Source organism: Gastrolobium bilobum, unplaced genomic scaffold (genome assembly GCF_033153095.1).
Source record: "Gastrolobium bilobum isolate Gb01-03AN ecotype WA unplaced genomic scaffold, APGP_CSIRO_Gbil_v1 utg23415, whole genome shotgun sequence".
Classification (NCBI taxonomy): domain Eukaryota; kingdom Viridiplantae; phylum Streptophyta; class Magnoliopsida; order Fabales; family Fabaceae; genus Gastrolobium; species Gastrolobium bilobum.
In genome coordinates, this window is record NW_026899970.1 from 35,433 (window position 1) to 47,703 (window position 12,271).

The 12,271-nt window shown below is 39.7% G+C and overlaps 1 protein-coding gene across 2 annotated transcripts in view; it reads left to right on the forward strand.

The window, feature by feature from the left end:
- The window catches only part of LOC133294577 (ATP-dependent DNA helicase homolog RECG, chloroplastic), a 53,229-nt gene that overhangs the window by 6,956 nt on the left and 34,002 nt on the right, over nt 1-12,271 (forward strand). For both annotated transcript variants that reach the window (XM_061493262.1, XM_061493264.1), the window contains exon 6: nt 6,972-7,206. In XM_061493262.1, coding sequence (XP_061349246.1) covers nt 6,972-7,206 — 235 coding nt within the window. The remainder of the gene's footprint in view (nt 1-6,971; nt 7,207-12,271) is intronic.

Consider the following 12,271-nt stretch of genomic DNA (forward strand, 5'->3'; position numbering starts at 1 on the left):
GTTAAGAGAGTTGATCAATTTACTAACACATATTAAATTATAAGGGATGTCAGGAATGTAATAGACAGATGTCAAGGTCAATGAGGAGGTTGAACAAATTTGTCCAATCCCATGAATAGGGGCCTTAGTGCCATCAACAAGAGTAAAAGAGGGTAAATTATCAGAATATGTAAGGGATGAAAAGAGTTCCTTATTACCACAGTTAAATGTAAAAGAATACGTTGTGTATTGATCTGTGTCAAGGAGTTACAATATATAGAGACCCTAACGGGCTTAAGTGTAAGGCCCAAACCTAATCCAAACCTAATCCAAACCTAATCCTAATACAGTCATAATACAGTCAGACTATTTACGGATAAGACAGAATCCAATCATATCTAATCAAATCAAATCATATCATATCTAATATTCTAACACTCCCCCTCAAGCTGGTGCGTATATATTATGAGCACCAAGCTTGTTACAAATGTGTTCAACCCGAGGACCTCTAAGAGCTTTAGTGAAAACATCTGCTAGTTGATTAGACGAGTTGACAAAAGCTGTCTTGATTTCTCCTGACTGAATCTTTTCCCGAATGAAGTGACAATCAATCTCTATATGTTTGGTCCTCTCATGAAAAACAGGATTAGAGGATATATGTAGCGCAGCTTGATTATCACAGATGAGTGTCATGGGTTGTTTCTGTTCACAAAGATGAAGCTCCTGAATCAACTGCTTTAACCAGATCAACTCACAGGTAGTATTTGCCATTGCACGATACTCAACTTCTGCACTAGATCGGGAAACAACAGGTTGTTTCTTGCTTTTCCATGAGATTAAGTTTCCTCCGAAGAAGACACAATAACCAGAAGTAGAGCGTCTGTCCGAGGGTGATCCTGCCCAATCGGCATCTGAGTAACCACAAATTTCTGTATTTCTCTGATCCGAATACAACAAACCTTTTCCTGGTGCTCCTTTGATGTATCGGAGGATCCTCACAACAGCATCCCAATGTGAATCACAAGGGGAATCAAGGAACTGACTGGCCGTACTGACAGCGAAAGAAATATCTGGCCTAGTCACAGTAAGATAATTGAGCTTCCCAATTAGCCTCCGATAACGTCCAGGATCAGATAACGGCTCCCCCTGTCCGGGTAATAACTTGACATTAGGATCCATAGGTGTATCAACTGGTTTACTCCCCAACATACCAGTTTCTTCTAGGATATCCAAGGCATATTTCCTTTGACAGATAGAAATGCCCTGTCTTGATTGCGCCACCTCAATTCCCAAGAAGTAACGCAGCTTCCCAAGGTCCTTTGTTTGAAATGTACTAAACAAATGTTGTTTTAACTGACGAATTCCGTCTTGATCACTTCCGGTGAGAATGATGTCGTCAACATAGACTAACAAATAGATACACTTATCAGGAGATGTAATCCTATAAAACACAGAATGGTCAACTTTACTGCGGATTAAGCCAAACGCCTGAACAGCAGAACTGAAACGACTGAACCATGCTCGAGGAGACTGCTTGAGACCATATAAGGATTTCCGAAGACGACACACCTTTCTAGACTCCCCCTGAGCAACAAAACCAGGTGGTTGCTCCATGTAAACTTCTTCTTGTAAATCACCATGAAGAAAGGCATTTTTGATGTCAAGTTGAAGGAGTGGCCAGTGACGAACAGCAGCAAGGGCAAGAAAGAGGCGGACTGACGCCATCTTAGCGACCGGAGAAAATGTATCGCTATAATCAAGGCCAAAGATTTGAGTAAAACCCTTGGCAACTAAACGTGCCTTGAGACGATCAATATGGCCATCAGGTCCAACTTTCACAGTAAAAACCCAGCGACAACCAACTATAGACTTCTCTGGAGGAGCAGAAACAAGGTCCCAAGTGCCATTGGAATGAAGTGCAGTCATCTCATCAAGCATTGCTTGGCACCACCCTGGATGGGAAAGTGCTTCACCTGTGGTCTTAGGAATAGAAATAGAAGAAAGACTAGAAACAAAGGTGAAATGAGGTGAAGAAAGACGGTCATAACTCAAAAAGGTATAAAGAGGATAAGGGTTACGCGTAGTACGTGTACCTTTTCTTTGAGCAATGGGAAGAGTCTCTGATGAAGGATCCGGAGGGGAAGAAGCAACAGCAGTGGGCGATGAGTCAGCAAGAGTCGAGTCGACAGGAGGCACAGTTTTGCGACGCTGATAGGTGAGAAGTGGACGGTCCTCAGGTATAGAAGCAATAGGTTGCTCTTCTGGAATAGAAGCACCTGCAGCTGGCAAAGACAAGTCAAGAAAAGGGACAGGAAGTACATGATCAACCTGTGACATCTGAGATGGGATAGAATTAAAGAGTTTTTGATCAAGAAAAGTGACATCAGCGGAAACTAAGTAACGCTTAAGGTCGGGAGAATAACAACGATAACCCTTTTGAAGACGAGAATAACCAAGAAAGATACACTGAAAGGCTTTGGATGTTAACTTATCCTTACCAGGAGTGAGATCATGAACAAAACAAGTACAACCAAAAACATGTGGAGTTAGAGGATAAAGAGGAACATCTGGAAGCAATAGATTATGAGGAATGTCATTGTGGAGCACAGATGAAGGCATGCGATTGATGAGAAAACAAGAGATGAGTACAACATCTGCCCAGAAGTGAAGAGGAACCTGCATATGAATAAGAAGGGTACGAGCAGTTTCAATGAGATGTCTGTTTTTACGTTCAGCCACCCCATTTTGTTGTGGAGTGTGAGGACAAGTAGTTTGATGTAAAGTACCTTGTGTGGCCAAGAAATTAGAAAAATCAATAGAAACATATTCCTTAGCATTATCACGACGTAGAATACGAATAGAAACACCAAATTGAGTATGGATCTCAGTAGAAAACTTTTTATAAATGGAAATAACTCAGAACGATTTTTCATTAAATAGGTCCAAGTGCAACGGGAAAAATCATCAATAAAGGTAACGAAATACCGAAAACCTAAGACAGACAAGGTACGACTTGGACCCCAGATATCTGAATGAACAAGAGAGAAAGGGGCATCAACTCGTTTATTGACTCGACTGGCAAAAGAGGAGCGTGTATGCTTCCCTTGTTGACATGACACACAATCTAAAGACTGAAGACCGAACAAAAGAGGAACCATTTTCTGCAACTTTGAAAGACTTGGATGACCAAGGCGACTGTGGATAAGTTGTGGAGATTCTTTGAGAGAGCATGCTACTGAAGGATGAGGCACATCCAGATAATAAAGCCCCCGTGACTCACGACCCAATCCAATCATTTTCCCCGTACCCGGATCCTGCACAGAAACAGAATGGTTAGAGAAAGTAATGGTGCAAGTGAGGGAGTGGATCAACTTACAAATAGAAATTAAGTTATAAGGGATGCCAGGAATGTAATAGACAGATGTCAGGGCCAAGGTAGAGGTCGGGCGAGCTTGTCCAATCCCACAAATTGGGGCTTTGGTTCCATCCGCAAGGGTAAAAGACGGTAAATGATCAGAATAAGTAAGAGATGTAAAGAGTTCCTTATTACCACAGAGATGATCGGTAGCACCGGAGTCAAATATCCAAGTGCCAAGTGATGTAGAATGAGAAATACAAGCAACGGGATTACCAGTATAAGGCTGAGACTGAGGAGAAGCCTTCCTGAGAGGGGTTTGGAGTGCAGCACAGTCCGAACCTGAACCAAATGATGCTTTGTCTGACTGAGCTATATTTGCAACAATAGAAGGAGAGTTAACCTCCGAGAGATCAGGAGATGCTGCTGCCATTTAAAGATAAAATATAAAAGCCGTAAACGAAGGCAAACGATATCCAATCAAGAAGAACCACGCGTCTAAGGTCAGACCCACAGAGAAACAATCACAGATCCAGAAAGGGGAGGAGAAGGCGAGCTTCTCTGTCCAAGACCGGCCGGAAAAAGCCGCCGGAATAGTGCTCACGCGCCGGCAGAAGGTGGCGCGTGAAGCCCACGCGCAGTGAAGACAGGTGGCGCGTGACGGCGCGTGGGAGATGCGTTGCTGACCGGACCACCACAGACCTGGTCGCCGGGAAGAGAGGTCCTGATCGCGTGAAGTTTGGTCGGAAAAGTCGCCGGAAAAAGTCTCCGGTTGCCTGAACAGTGATTCTGACGGCGGGCGGTGGTTCCGGTGGCCGTCGAAGGTGCTGACGCGTTTGGAAAAATCACTCAGAGGCTGTTTACAGCCTTAGAAGGCTTGCCGGAAGGACGCACGGCAAGAAAGAGGACTCCTAAGCAGTGGGCTTAGGTTTTTAAAGCAAAAAAAAAAGGTTTCTGAGCGGAAGCGAGGGTTCCTAGAACGAAAGAGCTCTGATACCAAGTTAAATGTAAAAGAATACGTTGTGTATTGATCTGTGTCAAGGAGTTACAATATATAGAGACCCTAATGGGCTTAAGTGTAAGGCCCAAACCTAATCCAAACCTAATCCTAATACAGTCAGACTATTTACGGATAAGACAAAATCCAATCATATCTAATCAAATCTAATCATATCATATCTAATATTCTAACAACCACGAAGGTGATTAATAGCACATGAGTCAAATATCCAAGGACCAAGTGATGCAGAATGAGAAACACAAGCAACGGGATTACCAGTTTCTGAAGCAGAGGGCTGAGACTGAGGAGAAGCCTTCTTGAGAAGGGTCTGGAGTGCTGCATAGTCTTCAGAGGAGAGAGAGACTGTACCAGTTGAAGCAGTATCTGATTGAGCTATATTAGCAGCATGAAAGGGTCGCAGGTGAGGATACTTTGTGTAGCAACGTTCCTCATAATGACCGAGTTGCTGACAATAATGACAACGAGGTCGCTGACCATGTCCTCCTGGGCCACGTCCTCCCTGGCCTCTACCATGTCCATGACCACCTCCAATGTTCCCGCGAAAGTCAGTACGGGAAACTAGAGAGTGGAATCAGCTACAGTAGATGATGCAGGAGCAGATTTCTTATTAAGATTCAGAAGACGCTGATACGTCATTAATAGATCTGGATCCCCACTGGTCAAGATAGTATCCCGGACATTATCATATTCTTCAGGAAGACCAGAAAGTGTGGCAACCATTAAGAGACGTTCCACCTGTTTCCGATATGCAGACGCATCAGTAGGGTATGGCAACATATCTAAATATGCCTGCATCAGAGATCGACTTTTGCCAACATATGTCTCCATCTGAGTGTCAGATGATTTGCGCAGATCCATAAACTGAGACATGATGGAATAGAGCTGCTGAACATCATTAGTGTAGAGGTGTTTTGCTTCCTCCCACACTTCAGTGCAAGTTTGAAAAGAATAGAAGATGTCCAAGACGATTGGATCAATCGATTACCAAAGGATACTCAGAAGCTGGTTGTCAATCCTTTCCCAATCAGATTTTTCTTCCTTGGGAATATCAGTAGATTTAGTCGAGAGATGGTTCCCATGTCCCTGTCCAAAGAACCAAACTCGAACAGAGGTGGCCCAGTTCTTGTAATTAATAGATACCTTCAACTTTGAAGAGGTAATGGGCCCAACATTGGTGGAGATGATATTAGGAGAACTTTTGGCAGGACGAGGGGGAGAACTGACCTCCGAATGAACAGGAGAAGTTGCTGCCATTATATTAAATCACAAGGATATAAACTAAGTAAATAGGAACGAACTTGATCACAAATCAAGAAGAGGCACGAACAAAAAATGAGACCCACAAAGATCCAATCACAGATCTGGAAAAGGGGAGTAGAGGACGATCTTTTCTGTCCAAGAACGGCCGAAAAATTCCTCCGGATCAGTGCACACGCGCCGACAGAAGGTGGCGCGTGAGCACCACGCATAGAGGAGAACGACGGCGCGTGACGGCTGCGATGGTGGTCGGACTTCCACAAACTTTGTCGCCGAGAGGAGAGGCTCTTGATCGCGGGTGGTTTGGTTCGAAAACTCGCCGGAAAACTTCTCCGGCAGCCTGAACAGTGCTGGGCAGCGGTTCCGGTGGCTGTCGGAGGTGCTGACGCGTTCGGAAATTATTCTAAAGGAGCTTACAGCCCTTTATGGCTTGCCGGAAGGACGCACGGCAAAGAAAAGAGGATTCCTAAGCAGTGGGCTTAGGTTTTAAAGCGAGAACGAAGTTTTAAGCGAAAGCGAAGGTCCCCAGAACTAAAGAGCTCTGGTACCAACTTGAATATAAAATAATGTGTTGTGTATTAATCTAATACAAAGAGTTACAATATATAGAGACCCTAATGGGCTTAAGTGAGAAGCCCAGATCTAATCCAAAAAGAATATTTACAGATAGAAAGTAATGTATTCAAATCTAATCATATCTAATCATATCTATTCTAACACCAATCAAGAGTGAAAATGAAAAATCTTTAATTTTCTACCTTCCCATTATATTTTTAAATTATTATTTTTACCAAGCTTACGTAAAGTAATTTTCATTCCACATATTCCATCTCCCCACTCAACAACATTCATACTTAGCATATATGCAATTATTGTCATAGGACTAAGATTTTCAGCTGTAAGTAGGAGAATTATTAAATCATTAATGCCCTGTCTGAGCTTCTAATACTTCTAAAATCATTAGATATCAGCATAAGGTTGAGGAACCATAAAGTCACCTCTTCTTTCTCCATTCCTGTACTACTTAAGTGGCTCCTGCATCCGCATATAGTTAAACTGATTTCTTAATTATACTTATCTATTTTAAAGTGTTTAAACTTTTTAATCATTACTTTCATTGCTTTTGTTAGATATGTCATAAAGCCATTAATGTACCTTCATCCAACATCTTAAGCTTTTAAGATAGTTGGTTTATGACATGATGTTTTGGGATAATTTGCTCATGACCACTTCTATCATTGAGTTTTATATGGTCCATGTACTTGTCAACAATTATAAAATAACTTTCAGCTATATATTTAAGAAACAGGTGGTGATTGAATATTATTTATGTTGATAACCTTTTTATTTCCTTTGCAGGGGAGTCAAAGCTAATTGTTCATTTTCATTTCTTGAGGTGGTTGTGGGTTGTCAGATTGCAGACAGTGAATCAGCTTTTGAGCATATGACTGGCAATGCTATTAATGGGCAAGAGAAGACAATTTATTTACATCTGAAGAAATTTTTTCGTGGCTCACGTTTTACCTTTAGACCTTTCCTTAAAAGAATCGAAGAAAAGTATCAAGAGGGAGACATAGCATGTGTGAGTGGCAAGGTGCGATTGTTTTACTCCCCAACCCTGTTTAATGTTGTATTGCGAGTTTTTAATTTGGAGGAATTGGTTTTTCTCAAGTTGATAGATGCTATCATAAATTGAGTGTTGAAGGTGATAAGGTTTTAATATAAATGAATTGCGTGGATATGTATAATCCAGAGGAATATGTAAGTGATTCATATACGGCATCTTTTTCTTTTATCAAGGGTTCTTTCAATTGATATGTTTCTACAAATAATTGAAATAAGTGAGCAACTGTATATCATTCTGTATGAGAAGAATCTTTAGTTTGAGCCATGCTTGGTTGCCTACCCCCAAATAAAAAATTGCTTAGAAGCATTGGGATTTTTGTTTTTAAGGTACCGTTAGGCAATGTTTAAAAACCTGAAGCTGAGATTGAATTGGTTAGACCTTTGGGTTGTTTGATTAGTTCAACCAGCTAAATTGGTTGTTGAATCGAACAATGCAATAAGGAGTAATCTGACTGGAAATACAATTGTAAAGGGGTGTCCAGTTCCTTAGTTGAAGGGGAGAAGGTTGAGGAAATTGCCAACTTTAAACTTCTCTCAGGTGCAAAAACAACAACTAATAATAATTATTAATCAGCATATTTGTGCCATATAAGAACTCCGCCTATGTGTGCTTGCATGCATGGCCTGTCCCAAGCTAGGATAAATGAGGAGGGTTGGCGTCGGGCGTAGTGAGCTGGCCATAAAAAGCAGCTATTTTTATGAGATGAACCCTTATGATTTTTCGTTGGGGCAATACCTTTCATAGCGACGCGTTGCATTAGACCCCGGGTGTAGCGAAAAATGGGCTAGGGCCCTTGCCACAAGGCAAGGTGCTACATTGGGTCTCGGGTGTAGTGATAAATGGGCTAGGGTTCTTGCCCCAAGGCAAGGCGCCACATCTTCACCCGGATTTGGTGACAAGTCTGTTTGGGTCCCAACATGCAGATGGGCGAGCGTGGCGGGATGCCCAAGGGTTAAGGATGCGATTGGGAAGTTGGAACATAGGAACCTTATCGGGTAAATTGAGGGAGTTAGCAGATGTTTTAGCGATGAGGAAAGTGTATATTGTTTGCTTGCAAGAAACTAAGTGGGTTGGAGAAAAAGCCAAGAAAGTAGAAGGTACCGATTTCAAGTTGTGGTACACAGGTATAAACAAGAGTAGAAATGATGTTGGCATTATGATCGATAGAAGTTTCAGAGATAAAGTGATTGACGTCAAGTGGAAAGGCGACAGGATTATTTTGGTTAAGCTTGTAGTGGATGATTTAATTTTGAATATCCTCAATATGTATGCTCTCCAAGTCGGATTGCAATTAAACGAGAAAAACCAATTTTGGGAGATACCACTAGAGGAGAAGATTTTCATAGGAGGAGATCTAAATGGTCATGTTGGTAAAAGCAGTGGAGGTTTTGATAGAACTCATTGAGGTTTTGGTTTTGGGACGAGAAATGAGACCGGAGAAGATATCTTGAACGTTGCGCTAGCTTATGATTTGATGCTAGTGAACACCTTTTTTTTTAAAAAAGGAAGTCACATCTAATCACTTATCATAGCAGCCAAAATCGTAGCTAGATTGATTTCTTTCTGGCTAGAAGAGAAGATATAACTTCTTGTGTTGGCTGTAAGGTCTACTCTGGATAATATGTCACTACACAACATAAGCTGATAGTTCTAGAGGTTCGGTTAAACAAAGTACCCAAAATGCGGAAGAGTGCCTAGAACCTAAGGATTAGATGGTGGAAGCTAAAGGAAGAAAAACAGATGGAGTTTAAGGAAAGAATGCTCCAGGAAGAACCATGGGAGTTGGATGGACGAGCGAATGAAATGTGGAATGAGATGGCTATGTGTCTCCAAAATGTGGGAAGGAGGGTGTCAGGAGAAAGCAAAGGGAATGGATCTCAAATAAAGGAAACGTGATGATGGAATGAAGAGGTGCAGGAAACAATTAAACAGAAGAAGGAATGCTTTAGATGTTTGCATAAAAGTCCTAATGATGAGAACTTGCAAAAGTTTCGTTTAACTAGAAGAAATGCTAAGAAAGTAGTGCGATTAGCTAGAGGCAAGGTTTTCACAGATTTGTATAAAAATCTTGGGAGTAAGGGTGGTGAAAAAAGTATATATAAACTTGCAAAAATGAGGTATAAGAAAAGTAAAGACCTCACCCAAGTTAGATGCATCAAGGATGAAAATAAAAAACTTGTAGTAAAAGACATGAAGGTAAAAGAAAGGTGGATGAACTACTTTAACAAGCTTTTTAAAGGGGTTGGTGATAAAAGCAAGGTGGACTTGAAGGACGCTTATGATGATTTGAATACAAGATTTGTGCACAGAATCCAAGCACATGAAGTTAAGGAGGCTTTAAAGATCTTGAAGACCAGTAAAGCTTTGGGACCCAATGGTGTCCTTATTAAAGTGTGGAAAGGCTTGGGGGATGTGGCAATAAAATGGTTGACCAATTTTTTCAATAAGATTCTTCAAACAATTAAGATGCTTGATGTCTGGAGGAAAAGTTTGCTTGTGCCTATTTACAAAAATAAGGGAGATATTCAGAATTGTTCTAATTATAGAGGCATTAAGCTAATGAGCCATACTATGAAGTTGTGGGAAAGAGTTATTGAACATCACTTGAGGAGAGAGACCAAGGTCTCTGTAAATTTGGTTTTATGCTAGGCAGATGTACCATGGAAGCCATTTTCTTGAACGACAATTAATGGAAAGATATTGAGAAAAGAAGAAGGGCTTACATATGGTGTTTATATATCTTGAGAAGGCTTATGATAAGGTCCAAAGAAAAGTTTATGGTGGGTTCTTGAGAATGAAAAAGTATCATCAAAGTATGTAGATGCAATCAACGAAATGTATGATAGTACTACTGCATGTGTGAAAGCTTGTAATGGAATATCAAATTATTTTCCTATCACGGTAGGTATACATCAAGGTTATGCTCTAAGTCCTTATCTCTTTGCCTTAGTTATGGATGAACTAACAAAAGATATTCAAGAGGAAGTGCCGTGGTGTATGCTTTTTACAGAGCATATTGTGCTTATTAATGAGACCAAGGCACCGTTAATAGAAAACTAGAATTATGGAGAAGCACGTTAGAGTCTAAAGGATTTACGTTAAGTCGGAGCAAGACTGAGTATATGAAGTGTGAGTTTTCTCTGGCAAGAGATAGAGATCAAGATTCCGTGCATTTGCTTGGACAAGGTACTCAAGAAAGATGTTTTCAGATATCTGGGATCAATTTTGCAAAAAGGTGGAGAGATTGATGAGGATGTAAATCATAGAATTAGAGTAGGGTGGATAAAATGATGTAGTGCGACTGAGTTTTTTGTTGATCGCAAAATTCCCCTTAAGCTAAAAAGAAAATTCTATAGAACAGCAGTAAGACCTGCAATATTATATGGAGCTGAATATTGGCCAACACATAGGCATCATGAGCATAAAATGAGAGTTGCGGAAATGAGAATGTTATGTGGATGTGTGGTTATACAAAGATGGATAAGATAAGAAATGAGGATATTAGGCAAAAGGTGGGAGTAGTACCGGTGGCAGAAAAGATGAGAGAACATAGATTGAGGTGGTTTGGGCACGTAATGATAAGGCCCTTGGATGCTCCCATAAGAACGAAAGTTTGTTATTAAGAGCTTGACATAAAGAGAGGTAGAGGTAGACCGAAATTTACTTGGAGGAAGGTAATAAAATAAGACTTAATGGAGTGAGATATAGATTGACGGACATTGTGTCTTACGACGGAGTAGAGAAAAGCTATAAGCATGGTTTAGGTTAGACTCGTTTTTATTCCTACGTTCCAGACGTTCCGTTTTTTGTCCTTTTCCTCTTTATCTCCCACCCTCACTTTCTGTTTCCTTCTTCTCTTTTATTTCATTTTTCCTTTCAATCTTTCTTCTTTTACCTATTTATTTGTGTGTTTTTCTTTTTCTTTTTTCCCTATATTCCTTTTTAATTTTTTAATTTTTTTTATTTAATTTTTTTTATTTGATTTGATTTTTTTTTTATTTCTTACCTTCTTATTCTTTTTTGTCCTCCTATATATCCTTGTTTGTATTTTATTTTAATTTATTTTTCCTTGAAATTGTGTACTGCTTTTTTTCGGATACTATTATGTATATGGGTTTTATTAGTCTCCTTTAACATAAGATAGTTATCTTATGTTGTAGAGATAAAATAAGTGGGTCCCACCATTACAAGAAAAAAGAAAAAGGTGGGGTGCGAAAATCGAAGTGAGAGAACATGAGATAAATTATCTTATGTAAAAGGAGAGTAATATTTCCCTATATCTTTATATATATATATATACTTAAAGTTTATTTTTATCATTTTCTTTTTCTCAATCTTTTTGTATCTTTTTTTTTGGTTCATTTACCACCGACCCCAACTAGTTTGGGATAAATGTGTTGGTGATGTTAATGTTGATATTTGTGCCATATAAGCCTTTTTTTTAATGTGTATGTTGAGGTCCTTAATTCATAAATTTTCTAATTGAGATTCTTAAATGATTTTCAGCTATGAGTTGAGGTCCTACAACATTTTGCTGAAGTTGTACAAAAGACTTATTCAGTTTATTTTTTATTTTCCAAATACAAAGTGAATTTTGGGAATGTAGATAAAATTAAATACAAAATATTTCCTAAAGGGAAAGAGCACTAGCAGACACCGTTTTAGGGAGTGGGTCCATGGGAAGAGGAGAGAGAGTGATCAAGAAAGAAAGCTGGTGAAAGCATGACTGCTTATTTTATGGTGGGGTCATGCTCTAAAATGTCTTATCAAAATTATTAGGTTTGGGTAAGGAGGCAGGATAAGATAGAATAGAAACTCAAAATAATAGGATATTAAATTGATATGGCGCATTATGATGTGTTACAAAAAGACAGGGCACTAACCCCTAATTATACTAAGATCAAATTAAGTACTACGTTGCAAATTCTAATCAAATAAGGGAGCAAATAACTTATTAAAGATAAAATCCCTTGGAATAAGATAAGGTTCCTAAAAAGATTCATAAAAATAATGGTACACAATTATCCCTAAA